The sequence below is a fragment of the Pleurodeles waltl genome, chromosome 10 (assembly GCF_031143425.1).
Source record: "Pleurodeles waltl isolate 20211129_DDA chromosome 10, aPleWal1.hap1.20221129, whole genome shotgun sequence".
Lineage (NCBI taxonomy): Eukaryota > Metazoa > Chordata > Amphibia > Caudata > Salamandridae > Pleurodeles > Pleurodeles waltl.
In genome coordinates this window covers 914,037,132-914,056,192 of record NC_090449.1, presented here as the reverse complement: position 1 = coordinate 914,056,192, position 19,061 = coordinate 914,037,132, and the positions used below count along the sequence as shown (strand labels likewise).

General features: G+C 40.8%; 1 protein-coding gene across 8 annotated transcripts in view; it reads left to right on the top strand.

The window, feature by feature from the left end:
* The window catches only part of LOC138262021 (ATP-dependent translocase ABCB1-like), a 920,359-nt gene that overhangs the window by 457,943 nt on the left and 443,355 nt on the right, over positions 1–19,061 (top strand). For all 8 annotated transcript variants that reach the window (XM_069211673.1, XM_069211677.1, XM_069211676.1 and 5 more), the window contains 3 exons: positions 11,544–11,687; positions 12,918–13,022; positions 16,153–16,230. In XM_069211673.1, the coding sequence (XP_069067774.1) occupies positions 11,544–11,687; positions 12,918–13,022; positions 16,153–16,230 (327 nt within the window). The remainder of the gene's footprint in view (positions 1–11,543; positions 11,688–12,917; positions 13,023–16,152; positions 16,231–19,061) is intronic.

The following is a 19,061-nucleotide window of genomic DNA, read 5'->3' as shown; positions in this document are numbered from 1 at the left end:
CCGGCACCACCATGCCAGAAAAAGACCACCCACAGAATTATGACCTGTAATTCTGTGTGGCGGTCTTATTCTAGTGTGGCAGTGCTGGTGTTGGGAGCGCCGGGTTCCATCCCCTCTTGGAGGAGACCTCATTGGATGAGGTAAGTGTCGTCCACAAGGGGAGAGGGGTGGGTATGAATGGGTGTGTGTGTGAGTGTGTGTATTTGTGTCATGAATGGGGGAGAGATTGTGCATGCGTGCGTGTGTTCATGTGTGTAAATGTGGTGATGTGTGTGTGTATGCATGTGGAAGGGGTGGGGGTGTGTGCATGGGTGAATGAGTAAAGGGTAAGTGGGAGTGAGTGCGTGTGTGCAGGTGCGTGTATGTTTGTATGTGTATATGGTGTGTTTGTCCGTGTGTGTGTGTGTGTGCGTTTTCGGTGAGGTATTATTGGGGGGTGGGGTTGTGGTTGTGTGAAGATGAGTGAGGGGTGGGGAGGGTTGTGTATGTATGTAGTTAAAGGGAGGGGGTGTGGGAATGGAGAGTGTATGTGTGCGTGCATGATGTGTATGGGTATGTAGGCGTGTCTATGGGGGTGAATGTGAGTGCATGTGTGAGTGGGGATGTGTCTGTGTGTGATTGTGTGTGTGGGGGTGCATGCATGCATGTGTGCGGAGGTGTTTGGGGGGTATCCCAGTGACAGGAACACAAGTTCCTGTCATCGGGATACCTTTCTGCCAGCATTTTCATGGCAGTGATACCGCCAGTAAAAAGCTGGCGTTGTCCGTAGTTGGAATAACCTCAGTGGTTATTCGGCTCCCACCAGGCTGCAGGTGTAATACTCCAGCCCGGCTGGCTGCGGTAAAGTGACAGAACGGGTGGGGACATGGTAGTTTGGCCGTGGCCAAACTGCTGTGGTTGTAATATGGTGGTCTGCACTGCTGGTCCTGCAACAGTGTCATAAGGAGGGCCAAAGTCCTGATTAGAGCAGGCATATTGGAGTAGTTGAGAATTAAAGATCAAATGATGGGAGAGAAATGCTACTCCTAATATCAAAGAGCCGAAACCATAAAAGTAACTAATGTGCAATACCTAGGGGATAGAAAATGTAAAAATGAAAACATTAAAAAAAAATTAGAAAATGGAAGGTTCCCATGGGAATGGCAAGAAAAGGAAGGTATGAGGCAAGGAATGGTATTACAATAATTTAGGGAATGGAGTAGCACAGACCACATTAGAAGGCAATTGACGGCAGCAAAACACATTTACATTAATTTGCAGTTTACATTTGGCAAACCTTAGCAGTTCCAACTGGGGGGAGCAGCAGTGCAGCAGTGTCCTTGTTCACTTCTAGAGTGATAGTACATCCCAAAGTCTATATCAAAAGTGTCCAGTCCTTTTGGCAGTTTAAGCCAGCTCTCATTGTGTTCAATTTTAATATCCATTTGAGTTCCTCTTTATTGAATAGATGCTCCATGTTTCCCAGTCTCATTGGGGTCTTGAGAATACAGATTACTTGCCACTTCAGATCATTCTGAAAATGTCCTTGTTCAATGCAGTGTTGTACCATGATGGCAGTAGTAACACTGCAGTGGATCTCCCTGCGATGTTGACATATGTAAATCATCATCTTTTGTGTCATCTGTACTATATAGAGTTTATTGCACAGGCAACTTAAACCATACACATTACAAGTATTGCTGTTAGGAAAATTTTCAATAGCACCCTGGTGTCTACATGTGTAAAGGTTTTGGATTTGAGGCAGAAGGGGCATACATTGCACTAACTACATCTGAAGTAACCAATTGAGGGTCGAATACTCCAATGTTTAGTTAGTGCAGCCGATGCATTATCTGCTACAATGGCTGTGCTGATCAAATAATCTTTAAGATTTTTTCCTTGTTTATAAGAAAACAATGGAGATTCTGAGGTAAGATCAGCTGCTGCCAACACTTTCCAATGTTTCTTAATGCAGCCTGCAACCAAATTGGGTACATAAGTAAAAAAGTGATAACACACTGTAATCTTTTCAGTTTCTGGTCTCTGTTCTGTCGGGTTTTCGGACTTCAGGGGGGTGAGAATTAGGCTGAAAGTGGAAGGGTCGCTTTGATGAATGTGTGATCCCGGAGGATCTGTGAGGCAAAAAGCGTGGGCATTAAAAGTATTCCAGAAGAACATCGTTACCATTTAGTATTACTTTACTTTAGTTGTATGTACCATACCATACCACAGAGCCTTTAGTTTTAGTGCTTTCCCTAGTGGAAGCTATTCAAGGAGTGACACTAGGGAGTCCACCTTGGTCCTGTAGAGGAGTCTAGGGGTAGACTCCAAAACATTTAGACCGCTCAGGAGGTAAGATACATAATATACCCCCTCTGTCACCCTTTTTTTAACCATACCACCCTTGAGAGACATTTTAAATTAGTAGTACCATCCAGAGGCAGGTATTTTTAATCCACCTAAGACCCCACCAATCCTTTCCCCCTTAGTATTCACATTGATGAAACTATAACAGTGCTCCCACATATTCCGTCATTCACAGCACGCCTCGTTCTGCAGCAGAACGAGAGGAAACCCAATGATGAAGCATGTCACCAAGGGGTAACCCTGGTGGGTGAGGGGTTTTCACACAAAAAAAAATGTTATCCACCCCATCGAAGTTACTTTGGGCTGGGCCTTTTTGTAAAATTGTATAGACTCTAAGGAGGACTGACCCAGCCATGTAAAAACCTCCTTCTCCCTCTTAGTCAGTATACTCTGTTCTGTGGTGTCAGCAAAATATTGTGAGGGCATTACCAGGCTTGTTTCACCAACTGCCTTGGATGCTCTCAGGAAATGTATCCCTAATTAAATTGTTTCTCTGGTAGCAAATTCCTAAAAATTTACTATAAGGGAGTGAATCCCATAATGATCATGGGTGGAAACTAAAGTATTTAACAGAGTGTGTTGTTCAGTGGGTTTGTGGTATAAAGTGGAATGCAGTCTGCTGTTGTCCACTTCTCCCATAACATCTAAGAAATTAATTTCCTTCCTGTGACGGGTCATCGTGAAGGTCAAGGCTTTACAGTTTTGATTGAGCCAATGTCAGAACAAGGTGAGTGTATCTTGAGACCATTGGTAAATCAAATAGATATCATCTATTTATCTATTTTTATACTAAAATGTGTTGCCTGAATGGATTATATGGTGCCAAAACAGACATTGCCTGCTAGAGAGAAAGGCACCTCATCTATACAAGGCCATGACTAGGGGCAAACATGCAAATCTTAAGGTGGAGGGAGGTGTTAGCTACCTTGCTCTTGTGGCTTCTGGGATTGATTGCAGTACATTACATAAGGAAGTGCTAAATAGTATCTGGGGCTAATGCAGGTAGTCAGAAAAAGGTGTCAAATACTCTCCAATCACATACCTTGTGTGCAGAATAAGACTAGCACCTTACTACTACTTAGAACAATCCTAGACCTAGAAAGAAAAAATCTGAAGAAAGAGGATCCTGGTAGAAGAACGTTATCCAAGGACTCCTGACTCCAGCTGGCTGCCAAAGAAAGAAATTGCTCCCGAAGGTTCAGTTGGATGACTTTGTTTGTGCTTGCTCCATATACATAAAAGCAGAAAAATGTCTGCTCCAAGAGAGCTCGGTTGACCACAAATGGAACCCTGGCTGGAGATAGACCTGCCACTTAGAATTCTTCCTAGCTTGGCAGCTATAGAGTGACTACAAAAATGTTACCCAGCAGTTGAAATAAACTGGGACTCAACCATTTTGCCACTTCTAGAGGCCTGGGACAGTGTGCAGAGGTTAACCTTTGAGGGGCACTCCATTGGTGGCCAAGAATACCAGGTTTGTCCCTTCTAAACCTTTTTGCCATGCCGAAAACTAGTCTAACTGCATCTCGCAGTATAGGTATCTGGCCTTATGGAGTGTAGCTGACTCCAGCATCCCATCTCACACTATGTGGAGAACTAGAAAAATGATTAAGGGTCTGAGTTAGACATTGGTTGACGAGTTGCTCCATCACAACGGTGACGGATCATCCATCCATAGGATATAATGGGATTTAGGTATCAGTGGATGGAATATCCATCATCATTGTGACGGAGTAACTCGTCCACCAATATCTAAATCAGTATCCAGCTCTGAATGGAAAGCCATAAGGCAACAAATGTATTCCAATAGTGGATCTTCCTCAGTGACAATGAAATCCAGCTTCATCCTACTTAGAACGGGTAGTGTTAACATTACTAGCTACAGTGGGAGCTCAACAGTGAATTATCTTACTTCAAGAGATCCTCTAGGACTTCAACCATTTATCTTATCCTAGTGGAAGGCCTTCACTTCAAAAAATTCCAAAAATAAAAACTTACTTGGCAACCCACTTAATGTATTCAGCCTCCACTTCATTGTGGTATGCTGGAAATGAAGTTGAGGTCTCCATCAACCCTAAGGTATGACTTCACAAAGTGTTTTAATTTTTCTAGGCTCATTTTGACATGTTGTTAAAAAGAAATCATGTAATCAGTTGCCCTCAACTGAGTTTCATTGTTTTGGTTTGTTTTCACGAATTCAATTAGTGTCTATTTTTTTAAATTGGTTTGGTAATTCTTGTGTGTGTTTCTTGACTTTAAAATTGTTAGTAGTAGGTCAACTAAACATGCATTTCTGTGGAGATTTGCCTGCTGCTTGTGCCATAGCTTCCAGGGGTTGAGAAGGCTGTCTCTTTTAACTGTGTTTCAGCTTAACGAGGGTTCATGCATCATTTGCTTCCAACAAAACCCCAAACCCAGAATCAGGGTTTGTGCTTTTTTTCACAACTTAAGTGAAGTGACAAGCATTAGAGCAAATGTTGCTGTTAGGGGGTCTGGCTGATGCCTTATCTTGTAGAACAATCCAGCTATCAGACTAAAATTTAAATAACTATTTGAAAAGTGTTAGTGGATAGTGAAAAACAATGAGAAGGAACATAGGCCTGATTTAAATCTTGGCGGACAGCCCTTGGGTTTGCCTGGGCAGCGGACTAAATTACTCAATTGCCCTGGTGGAAAGACCATCACCAGATTTTTAAATGACTGCCAGGCAGGTGGTCATTTAAAAAGGCATTACCAGGAACCACTGTGATGGTGATTCCAGTCAATGCAGTTTATTTTCTGCTATGGGATTTCATCAGCAGTAGGCAGTCCTATAGCACAGAGTATGTCATTTTTTCTTTTCAAAAAGATAATCTTGAAACTGAATTTTATTTTTTAAAAGAAAAAAATATAGTGTTCACAATGCCACAGGAGTCTTCTCTCAAGGCAAAGGGAGCATTATAATGATCTTACTCTTCCTACCCTTAGTTGTATGTACACTCTGTCGCTGTTGCAATGAAGTATACATACCACCAATATATAAATCAGGCACATAGAGTTTTGGAGTGAAAAGCAGTGCACCTATAGACAATGATAGTTGTTTCTGCCAGTGCCAAGTGTTAGATGAATGTGCAGACTTTTTAAGTCCTTGTTTATTGGCTAATCAATTTGACAAAAATAATACATTCTCACATCATTCCTGACAAACACTATTGAATGCAAGCTTATGTGAAACTCATCAGGTAATAGTGTTTTAGATGTATAGTTTTTAGTTTGCTTTGTCAGTTCTTTCATAAAAAACTTAAAACCTTAACACCGGACTTCATAGGCAAAACAATAGTCTATCATTTAAATGGTGTAAAGTTCGTCATTTTTTTAAAGTGGTTTTATGAGCCATGTGTACTTGCTTGCTGAGTGCTTTACGAAAGGCACCCCTCAAACCATGTACTCGAATTGCAGTAATACTGATTTAAAAATGGCTTCATATGCATTCACCCTATTGTTTTACATAATTAAGAGGTTCTGATTCTTTGATGAAAGTTGTTACATACTGATTAGGCTTTCTCTTCCGCTTTTGTTCATACTATGTCACCTATGACCCATGATACCATAGCAGTAAAGAACCCTCCAGTGGTACTGTTTGCATAGTGATGCCCTCTCCATGGTATAACTGTTTCTACACCTGTTCTGAGTGAACCATATACTTGTGAATGTGTCATCCTGATTTTAATTAGCCAGGTGTCATGCTAACCTAGCATGAGTCTCAAGGCTTAACCCTGTCCCTGGTAAGGCCAAGATGCAGAAATGGTTCTCTGACCTGGAGGGACACATGGAATGTGCCCTCTTTTACAGCCATGTGACTGCGCTACATGTACAAGATTATAGATATGAGGTAGGGGTATCAGTGTACTAATTTGTGTGAATTCATTGTCCTGGCCAAACCACATTTTATGCATTGGAAAGGAGGGGGCTTACTGGCTCCACTAGTTTAAAGGAACCAGTTTGGTGTAGCACCTACACCCTTGTGCTGACATTCTGCATACGTGTTGAATGTGTGTTAACAGTGTGTTTATGTAGCACCTACATTTCAGGGAAACTATGTCCAAAGTGCATATGGTTGCTGGGACTAGTGGGATTCATATATGGCCATTGGTTTAGCATGGCACATCTTTTGCTAGCCAATGAAAGTGTATTGCCTGAATCCCTAAAGCCAGAGAAGATAGTCAGACATTGAAGTGAAGAGGATAGAGACACATATACCCACAGACGTTCTATGAGACTCGTTCAGAAAGGGATTGCTGATTAGATATTGCTGAGCACTGCCATATAAAAGATGCTGTAAGAAATGGGGTGAGTCAGGAAATACTGTTTTTAAAGTTGGGAGAGTTCTTAGAGAGGGCCTGTCTCCTTGTCTGTCCCTGAATGCAACTTCTGGAAGGCTGATGAAAGCCAGGTGGACAGGCTTCACACTTCATTGGGTCTATGTTTTGAATATTTCTTCTTAGATCCCTTATCATCATGCCATTGTGTGAGAGCCATCGCCATAACAAAGTGTGCGTACACACTACACTCAGAAAATTATATTTGAAAGGGACCCACCTAAAAGCTCTTCCAAGGACTTTAGACATTAGATCCACATCCCCTGGCTGCCAAATGAGTATAAAAGCAGTACCCATATCACCACCACTGTGTTCCAGCTCCAAGATATTCTTGACCAAGGAAGGCAGTGCCCTCGAAAGTTCTCAAATAACTGTTGGAGTGGTGTCTGATGGTCAGTTTCTCAGAGGTGAGGGGACATCAGTTAAAGTCTGCAAATTGCTTGAGGTGCTCTTGGTTTCCATAATGTCTAGAAGCCTGCCTTCTGCTCAGAAATTAAACACAGCACCTGGAAAGACATTATTACATACAATATGTATTATTTTTCAAAATTGTATGTTTACATATTAATAAGTGACTGCTCCAAAGTGTGTGACAATTGTGCAAAAAGTGTTTGTGCAAAGTGACCTGTGAAATAAGGAAGGTGACTGAGGGCAAAATACACAGAGAAAAAATTAAGTACAGTGCATAAATTACCTGTTAGCTGTCTGACAACACAAATGAGACCCAATTTGACCAGGGAAACTTGGAGAAATCCTTAGAAGTCCAAGGTGGGGGGAGGAAGTAGTATAACCAGACCATTCTGAGAGTGTTGACATTTCGACCCTAAGAATTGCTTGGTTACTCAAAACCATCAAAGAAGGCCATCAGGACATGGGGAGGTCGGGGGAGCAACCAAAATAATTAAACAAACACAATTTAAGAAAATAAAGTATGATCAGATAGTGAAAAAGACTAGAAAAATGGTCATGATGAAAAGCATGCAGAACCTCACCAATAACATTAGGCAAGTGGACCGTCCATACGGGAAACCTGGGGCGTGGGTGGCAAGATAGCTCATCTAATCAATGCCTAATTGCACAAATTAATAATGCATAAGGTCTGGAAAACCCTTCAAATTATGAGACTAATAAGTGTCACTCAAAACAAGTAATAATACTAATTAGTAATGCTCCGGGTCTAAGGGTCAAAAATGTGAAACGGTACCTCAGAAAATGAAAAACTTACCCACTGAATAATACAAATGACCGTTCTGCAAACTTCTGTAAGGAATGGACTCTATGAGATAAAAAAAAAGGGGCAGGGCAGAGAGGAGGAAAAGGTTTGGGAAAGGAAAGCAAAAGGGGTGGAGAGAGGAAAATTAGTATATGCGTGGGGCATAACATGAATGACCCCCAAGATATTTGCAGGGGAGGACAAAAAAATCACTCACCCAAAGTAGCTGCAGTCCACAATTTTCAAAAGACAACTGATGCAATCTCCAGTTGTCCCAATCAATGAGAGTGACAATGGAGTGCAAAACAACCCTGGCATTAAAGGAAAGTCACTCATGTGCATCCCCTGTGTGAAGACTAATCCTGGTGTCAGAGCCCTGTTCAAAACTGGCCAGTGCAGGTGCTCCAAACCATGTGGCCCACACTAAAAAATATAAAAAACTCATAACAAGCAGATCATGAAATAACACTGATCCTTACCTGACATATTCTTGCTCATATCTTGTCAAAATACAATACTCCTGAAAAATAAATCATAGTTAAGTGATTGAAACAAATAACTATGATTCAGGTAACAGCACATGGTACAGTGTGGAGCCCCACTGAAACACAACAGTTAAGGAGGCTGGTCATGTGTTCACTTTATTTACATAATTGAATATAGTAATGGCATATATGAAAACAGTTCTCCCCTTTTATGTTAAAACCTAGCAATGTAAAATCAATCAACACTACTAGGTAGTACAAATACATTTGGCACAAGCCACAATACCACAGAATACCTAGTTTGGTTTCACAAACTGCCAAGCCTATGTCTTAATGAAACATATGGGTGGTGGTTATATGGATAACAACCAAAAGTTAATTCACATAACACAGCATCCCAGACTATGACAAGATAAGAGGAGCCAAATAAAGAGGGGCACAATTAAGTGTGTTCAAATTGTACAGTAAAAAGAGATGCATACAAAGGGGCACTTCATGAATGGAGTAACAGCAAAAATGAGCCCAGCCCAATAGTCATAGGTCACCCATTATTCATCATCACAGCTTGCCTGGCACTTTCCCCAAACTAATTTAGCCCTCTAGAGATTGTGTCCAAAAGATGTATCAGCTTACATTCACACATGCTGAAAATGTTCAAAATGTCACCACCCTTGAGACTGATGGTCTACTTTTCTACCAAAAACCATTTAAGACTCTCTGTGGGGTGGTTTGCTGCAGTGAAGTATTCCACTAGTGGGGAACCCTGTACTTTGCATAATTTCTGACTGCAATTTTGCAGTATTCTTGCTCTCTCTTTTTGGCATGTTTGTCCCACATACTATAGGTTGCATGGACATTTTTGATTTCAATAACATCCGTACCTTTCCAATTAGTGTGACTATTCAAAGTGTATCTGTGATCATTGTGTGTGAAGTCCTTCAGTGTAAGGGTGAGGGCACATGCTTTACATCTCCCCTAGCTGAGGTGTCCAGCAATGGGACTAAGGTTCAGTTATGCCGGCAAATCAATGTTTGTCTGTAATTTTCGCAAAGCACTCCCACCATGATCCCTAATGCTTTTGCCTCTTTTAAAAGCATACATGGGTTTGTCCTGTAACTTTAACTCATTTGATACAAGTCCCCAATGTCTACTGATGATCTTTTTATATAATTGCTCTTGGCACAGAATGAAGTCACACAGATCATTCTTTGCCGTGAAGTCTCAGTTCTTTCTCTAGGTTCAAGTAGTGCCTCTCATGGGCAATGCCATGCCTGCTTTCTTGAGTTTTTAAGGAGAGACCCGGGATACCCTCGTTCTTGTAAGTTGATCAAACGAATGTTAAAATCCTTAAATAAATCTGCCCTACTGATATTGCTGACCTTCTGCATGTTTTTCAGCATGGCCTTTATTCTACAGTCTTTTTCACTATCAATCAGGACCATTTTCTTTACATCTGTATATTTAATTATTTAGGTTGCTCCCTTTGCCCACTCCACGTCCTGATGAAGGCCTTTCTTGATGGTTTTGAGTAACCACGCAGTTCTTAGGGTCAAATCATCGACGCTCTCTGAATGGTCGGGACATACTACTTCCTCCCCTTGGGACTTCTAAGTTTTTTTTTCCTAGTTGCCCTGGTCAAACTGGGTTTTGTTTTCGTTGTCAGACAGCTCATGCAATATACATACATTTTTCTCTGTGTATTTTACCCTCAGTTACTTTCCTTATCTCACGAGTCACTTTGCCTGAGCACATTTGTCACACACATTGGAGCAATAACATATTGATATGTAAATAAATGATCTTGAAAATGAATACATATTACATGTAATAATGTCTTTCTGGGTACTGTGTTTAATTTTTTTACGTGAATTGTTTAAATAATGTTTTTTGGGTTCCTTAAAGCAATATAGGTTCCTGACGTTTTAGTTGTAGGCAACAACAGGGCTCTATTATTTTTGTACCACCAATCAGCGTGTGGCAGAATTTTTTCCCGCGAGGTACAAGTAGGTTTTCTTCTGCTGGAGTAGATTTTCTACTCTGTCAGCAGCAAAATCAACATGAATGTCTGCACGCTCTTGCACTATTAACTATAACTGGAGAATTTTGATGGTTTTTAGATTTCAAACATTCCACCTAACTATAACTTAATTTTAACCTTTCTTTTCAGTCAATTCCTTATATTTATAAATGTAATATATATATATATATATATATATATATATATATATATATATATATATATATATATTTTGTTTGCACATGCGCAGAATGTAACATGATATCATAATATTTATTACCATTGAGTGTAACTCACTGTGGCATGATGCTCCTCTCATTTGTCATCTATGGAAATAAATGTCATATGATATGGCGCATCTGACAATTTCCCGTGTGCACATGACTGTATGTTTAATTTTCTTTCATGATCATTGCAAGGGATAGATTGCAAAGTAGGTCCCAAGGGTGTGTGATGTGGTAATAGCTGGCTGGGTGAGAATAATGTTGATTGTGAGATGGTTAAGACGTGGGCAAATCAAGTAATTATGGTGATGATCAATTTATAACCTATAACTATCCAAAACCTATACATCAGTTGAAGGGCAGTGCATTAGTCCTGGGCTTTTGTTTAACAGAATAATGCATTCTGAGGTTTGTAGTCCTGCATCACTTTCAATGCACTGAAGTAGGTCAATTGTACATTAGAGGTGCTCATGTATATGAAGGCTTAAGCCTCGCAATTCCACATAACACAGCTAAGCAAAATGCAGACTATCTGTCCATGAGGGGCTGCTAAAGGCAATAGGGATGTGTTACACACCTTAGTAGCCTATGACCCTGTAAATATGCATATTTATCTACCACTCAACATAGAGACCTTAATTTGGTGCAGGAATGCAGCAGAGCATTGGCAGAGAGTTGCTGCCTCTGCAGGCGATAGAGCAGTGTTGCTTAGGGAAATCTGGTGCAGTCTGTCCCCTGCTTGCATTGAATGTTCATTGAATAAGCAGTTAAGGTATTAAACACAATGGGGACTGTTGTGCTGCTTTGCCTACGTGAAAGTTCATCTTGACATGAATTAGATGTCAAAACTGTTTACCTTTAGTAGCTCAATTCAAACATTTTGTATTTTTCTCATTACAGGAAGATCTTCCTGAGGTGCCTCTTACTAAAGTTCTTGGATGGAACAAACCAGAATGGCTTTACCTTATCATGTGTTTGATTGCTTCTGTCATCGCTGGGGGTGTTTGGCCTACGTTTTCACTATTGTATGGAAAGATAGTTGGGGTGCGTGCAAAACATTGTGTCAGCTTTCTAGCAAATCATACTAAGGCAAATTGTTCATCATGTGATTCTTTTATGATAAGCTTGGGCCTCTCGTGCTTTATGGAACAGCAACAATGCTTTCTGGTATGCTCAAACACCAAACTGCAAAACTGTGACTGGAAAGAATTGCAGTCTGGGTTTGCCAATCAGTATTTGGAAAGTGTGTGTTAGGGCTTCCCTTCTAAATACTGATTCATGGTAGTACGTATTAATGTTTTACTATTGAAGTATGGTCTTAAACCATTAATCTTTTTACTGACTTCAGAAAGGTAGTGGTATTCCTTCAAAAATGGAAAGGGGTCCCCTTGAGAACAAGACCACTTCCTACTCTTAAAATGTTTCTTTATTTTCTTTTGACACACATCTGCATTTCAATGAAAAAAAAGATTGCTTCATTTAAAAGCAATCATGGGGGTGTGCTGACCCCTGCAGACCACCATCCCTGTGATGGCGATCATTCCTAGTGGGTCGCAAACTGCAACCTACTTGATTAATATTCATGAGGTAGACCAATTTGTGAACCACTTGGAATCGGTAATTTTAAATTAATAATTTCATAATATTAGAAATAGCAATTTCTTAATTTGATTCACAGAAAATCTCAATTAGGAAATTGCTGTTCCTAATTTTAATATGTATGGCACCAAATGGAGATGCTTTTAGAACATCTGGGTATATTTAACGGGCACATTTAAAGAATAATTTGTTGAAGAACATGTTCTCTTTCGCTGTTTGCAATTTATAATTACAAATTTAATATATACACAGGTAGAATTGAAACTATTTTAGTACAATGTGCAACCGTAATGCGGGGGGGATACAAATATCATCTAGATTATATTGCAATGATCACTGTTAATTATTATCATGTGTTTGAAATCACAGAATATTGGTCAGGAAGGTTTCACCAAAGGGCATTATATAAGTCGATATTATCTTCTAGTGTACAAGACAATTTTGTCTTAAAAACTAAACTGAACATAATCTCATAACCTAGACTATCAGGTTCAGATGAATTTCGATATAGAAATACACCTCTATTACTTTACAAATATAAAAAAACCTCTCTTCTCATGGTGTTGTAACATATATATGTCTGTTGCTGCACCATCACCAGGGTTTATATTTTTGTGTGGAAACGAATTACCAAACCTTTATGCTAATAATTATATTTTGTGTTTTAATGAATAGGCTTTTCGTGAAACAGATGGTGGAAAACGGAGCACTGTGACAAGCATAATTTCTCTAATATTCTTTGCATTGGGGATAATTAGTCTATTTGTCTATATCATTATCGTAAGTAAATCGGTTTGACTGTGTTACACAATTCTTGTTGTCTAATTAAGTCTGGAAACAGTTTGTCCAATTTGAACGAAATTCTGCTTGAAATCAATCTGACACTCATCTAGATGAGTTTCGCAAAGTAAGTATTGTGTAGGTGTTTGTTTGTGATATATGTTAAAATTCCAAACATAAGCTGCGAAGCTTACACGTTCCATGTATAGATGTAAATAAACAATTTGCGTGACCTATGTGCTCTATTATTAACATATTACACAGCGTGAAGCTGGTCCCAGGAGTCCAAGGAGGGGAGTCAAAAACTCACAGTTCAGAAATAAAGAACTTAGGGCCAGATTTAAGGGAAAATGACGGTGTGTGATGCTGCGCCAAATTTGGTAGCATCGCACACTGTTATTTTCACAACAAAGAGTTGCACCGTATGAAATAGAATTTGTGCACCCTTTTGTTGTCACCTGCGCCAAATTTGTTGCCATGCGCCAACGCAGCAACCCTTGCACCATTGTGCAAGGATGGCTGCGTTGAGGGGGAGATTGTTTTTGTGCAGGAAGAAACATCTTCCTGCACAAAAACAATCTTAAATGGCGATTTGCTCTTTCTATGTGTGCTGCAGATTGTGGGAGTTTGCCTCATGTTTGCACCACGCAACACGGTACATGCATGACCCAAACCCCAAATGCGATTTATAAAGCCAAGCAAGGCCACTTTGCTTGGCCCTGAGTGGTGTCATAAATCTGGAGTAAAGCAACACAGCAGCAATCACTGTGTTGCCTTACTGTGCCCTGGAAAGGTGCTCCATGGGTGTTGTGTGGGTGTTCTAAAAAACAACTCCCATGGATTTTAACACATTCCCAGATTTACCAGAACTTGTAAACCTGTGAATGTGCCATAATGCTACGCGAGGCGTAACGGTGGAGAAATATCTTTTTTTCTCTGTGTTACTTCCTAATTCTATGTGTGCTGCATTCTTCATAACACATAATTAGATGAATATGCCTCAGGGGATTTTTTTGTGCATGAAGGTTTCCCTTCCTTCACAAAAACAATCCTGCATGCAACAAAGGCACCATTGAACCATGGTGCAAGGGTGTCTTCGTTGGCACAAGGCAACCAAAATGGTGCTAGCGCAGGGGAAAAGGCAGGAATGCACAGTATTGTCTTAAATTCAGCACACTCATGCCTTGTCGCTGTCACGCAGTGCAGAGCAGCACAGTGACCTGCTGCATTGCACTGCATGTCTTTTCCATAAATATGCTCCCTACTGTTTAGTGATGAGCATTCCTTCTTTTCCAGCCACTTCTCCTGATTCCACCATCATATATTCCTGAATAGTAAACCTACACATACAGCAATCTCCCCATAGAAAAGATATGAGAAGCGGATAGGTTTGTCGTAAGTAATACCACTGTAATACTACTATACCTACTACAAAATACAATTTCCGAATTGGACCACAAGCTTTTAGCTTCTGGCCCTTGAATCATCAGGAGACAAAGACCTTAATTTTGTCAACATTTGGCCATTTTCAATGATGAAAGACAAATAGATATTCATGGTGAAAAACTTAAATAGAAAAGTTAAAACTTGGAGGCAAGTGGTCCTACTTTGTGCTTTTAAGAACAAGCGGGCCTAGGTTTGTCATTTTAGATTGTTGTATAGAACGGGAGTGTATGTCTATTGTGCCTCAAATGAAGAAGAATGGACTTTGAGTAACAGAATTAATAGTATACAATTTAAATATTTCTCAAATGTGTAATTGCCCACGGTCCACTATTAAACTCTAGTGAATTGTAGCAGGTCGTGCAAATACTCGTTTTTTTCTTTCTTTTGCAATTGAGAATCCCCTCCTCTTTTGTCTGCTTCAAGTTTGGAATGGGCCTTTCTCCTTCCAATCTCTGTCCATCATTACGTGTCATGTTATTTTACACAGATTGGTAACTCCTTATGGATTAATGTAATTGAACGTTATAAGTGTGTCTGAAAACTTTGTACCCTCTATTTCCGGGTCTGTATGCATAGGGGTTTTCACAGAAGCTGCAGGGGCTGAGCCAGCAGGCAGCTGCACTGTCGAGCCCCTGCTCATTCCCTGCCGCAGTACTGAATATCGTGTTTTTCATTAAAATAGTGAAAAGTTGCACAGTAAAACACCCTACAATTGCAGGTTTAAGCAGACGTCAACTAGTTCAGGGAAAAATCTTGCAATGGCGGCGATAACAGCAGGTAAAATTAGTCCTGGATTCTTCATTGAAAAGTCCAGCCAACTCGGATTGAAGTGCCTGGAAGAAGAATTTAGGGAACTATGGCATTCCGTTCTCAGAGTGGAAATGTTTGAGCCAGAGATTTCGACCGATTGCCCACAAACACATAAGTTGTGAGTGCTGAGAAACAGGGCTGACCATACCTCAGCCCTTGCAAGTTTACCCTTGTGCTGTAGAATTGCACAGTTGTAAAACGATTTACACCCATCTGGAATACTTTTGTGGAAGTCTTCTTGAGAGAAGAAAATTAATCAATTCCCAGCCGTTTAAGCCCATAATGCTTTAGTGAATATGACCCTTAGGGGCATATTTAAGCGCCCTTAGCGCCTCCTTGAGCCACGTTAGCGTCATTTCTTTTTACGCTAGTGTGGTCCAACGAGGCCAAAATCCCCACGCCATATTTACAAAGTGGTGCAATGCAGGCATTGTGCCACTTTGAAACCCTTTGTGCGACATTATGCCTGCATCAGGCACATAGATACTGCACACACATGGTGGCATTAGGGGGGCACTAAGGGGCGCAAAAAAAGTGGAAATGCACTAGGTGCAGCGCCGCTTTTCATAAATCTGCCCCTTAATGACTTTAACCTGATTACCTCCTAGGGCGTGTACTACAGAAAAGGTTAAAATGTTTTATAATGGCTTATTGAATTTGGCAAATCATCATACGTTTTTATTCCTGTTTAGGCTGATCATGTTAAACAAGTACTTACATTAAGATGTTACACAGTAAAGACTAATGTTTGCAAAATATCAGTTTTCCTTTTTTATCAGCAAATAAATACCTGAGACGATTTATTTCTGAATATACGATGAAGTAGTTTGTCCTATACGCCATTAAACTTTGAGGATTTTGTTTACGTTTTTAGGGCTACACTCTTGGAAAGGCTGGTGGAAATCTTACTATGAGGATACGCTCATTGTCATTCAAAGCACTACTTCGACAGGTATGTACTTTTCACATAACATTTCACATTTTGTTCAGGAAATGTCAGTATACATAATAATGTGTCTTTCGATCCCAAACGTGAATTTTTGGGCGATATTAAATTCGGGCATATATTAAAAGTTCATTACATACTTAAGCACATAGTAGCAATATGTTGCTCTAAAAGACGTCGAATTAAAAGAATATCGAAAGAATATTTGACTAAGAGCATAGCTTTATGTGTCTACATCTGCCTTCAGGTTCAAACTAATGAGTAGCTTATCACATAACATCGCTACTTGTAAAAACAGTTTTCAAAAGTGCTTGCTTAATCGTGTAACTGTCAATGCTTTCAGAAGAACAGAAACAAACAAAATATTAGCATAATGTGACATCTGACTTGCTTTTATAGCAGCAGTTATACACTCCAGTCATCGTTGTCCATTAGTCCTCTAATAAACTGGAATCAGTGGTTAATTTGTAAAAAAAAAATAAGGGACAGATTTATGAAAAGTGGCCCTGCACCTAGTGCAGCTCCACTTTTTTTTACTCCCCTTACTGCCCCTCTAATGGCGTATTTAAAATATGGCCTCACCATGGCAGTAGTTAGAGAACGCTATTTCTGCGCTTTGCAGGACTAGCGTAAAAAATGTTGAGGCTAATCCTGCAAAGCACCCAGAGGCCCACTGAAACCAATGGGGGCCTCCTTTTAATGCCTGCTCTGAGCAGGCGTTAAAAATCCCTGAAAAAATTACGCAGATATATTTTAGATTTCTTTGCGCCATTTTTCGCCCCCCCCCTAGTGCCAGAACGCCTCCCTTGCATACATTATGCCTGGCACAGGCATAATGTGGCGCAAGGGGTTACAAAGTGGCACAATGCCTGCATTGCACCACTTTGTAAATATGGCGTGACGTTTTTGGACACCACATTAACATAAAAAAATAACACTAATGTGGCATTGGTATAGCGCTAAGCCCTTTAAAATCTGGGCCTATGTGTCAGGGCCTTTCTAAGGAGGTCACTGCATCTTTCACCACCAACTGCCTCTGACATTGCTCCCAATGACAATAACAACACATCTATAAACCAACACAAATCTACAAGTGTGACAGTTCAGATTAGTCCACACCCCCAAAGCTATAGAAATAATATTTAAATCTATATTGTACTAAGAAACAACAGTTGTAGTGCTGATCCGTCAATTGGGCAAACAATGCTACCATGAGGCAGACTGACAATTAAGTAGTGATGCCGAGCACTGGAAACTGCCGCCTCAAATTAAGGTCTGTGGAGTCTGAAGTAGATGGACCCAGCATTATTGATCATATTAGATAAACTAGGCAGGAAGATTTCAAAATGGAACATTAGTGGATTGGAAGCCAATGTAGATTTTTAAATAAATAGATACTGACATACTGTAGGTTCATTCAGAGTAAAACTAGCAGCTACAAATTAGATAACTTGTAGATAGTAGAGAATGTATGCAGGGATGCCTAGATAGAATGAACTTTCGGTAGTCTAGATGCAAGACAATTAGGACATGAACTTCTGTTGTTTATGCCTAAAAAGGGAAGAGCAGTATGAATTTTTCAGCATTTGTAGTAGACAAGAGCAAGTGCCGACCACATGGTTGATCTGAGGTGAAAAGTGCAGATTACAGTCAAATAGAACTTCAGCAGTGGGAATAGGGGTGAGTTTAGGGCCAGGTTCTAAAGACCATAAAACTGGGAACCAGATGGAAGAATGATTATCCAAAAGTTCAGTTTTCTCCCTATTGAGGCTATGACATTTCTTACTCATCCAATCTGTGCCTAAAGTCATACAGGCACAGGATTTGTCTAGAATGAAGATTAGGAGACAACTATTTGAGTGTTGTGTACATAGTACATAAAGACAAACGATCTAATGAGAGACCCTGGACAGGAAATGTAAATGTTGAAAATAGCAGACCTAAGGCAAGAGCTGTGAGAGACCCTGTCAGTGCTGGGGACTGACGAAAAGCAGAAAAGGGGAAGCACAGTGGATTGATTCCTGAGAGAGAGAAAAGAGTATAACCTAATAATAGCATGATTACAGATACCATTGTCAAAAGGATGGGTAAATGAAGGTACATGAGACCCTGTTGAAAGCTAAGAGATCAACTGGAATCAGGACAGCCAAACCTCCCTCATCCAAAATAGATCTAAGGTTGTCAGAGATGGTCTCAAGGGCTGTTTCAGTGCTATGCAATTTTCAACAGTTGCTGGGGGAAGAAAGTACAGTACATTTTTGGAGGTAAGTAATCGACTTACAGGTTCAGTCTCCGGGGCATAGGTTGCCCACCGTTGGGGGTTCAAGATAGCCCCAAACACCCAGCACCAGCAACACAGGGCCGGTTAGGTTCAGAGGTCAAACAGGAGCCAAAATAACGTGGGCACCTATGGAGAAAGAGGGTACTCCGGTTCCAGTCTGCGTGCAGGTAAATACCTGCATTGTCAGAGGGCAGACCAGGGGGTTCAGAGGAGCACTGGGGGGGTGCCCAAGTAGGCACCAAACATGCACCCTCAGCGGCACAGGGGCAGCTGGGTGCAGGGTGCAAACAGGGCGTCGGGTTCCCATTGGAACTCTATTGTGGGACCCGGGGGTCACGTAGGTGCTGCAGGCAAGGCACAGGGGGGCTTCTCGGGCAAGCCACTGACTGGACAGGAAGGAGGACCACCTGCTGGTTACTGCTGCACTGGTGGTCAGTTTCTCTCAAGGCTGGGGGCTGCGGGTGCAGTGCTTCTTTAGGTGTCTTCTTTAGGTGTCGGAAATCTTCTTCCCAGGCAGTCACGGTCAGGGGGGTCCTCAGTATTCCCTCTGCTGGCG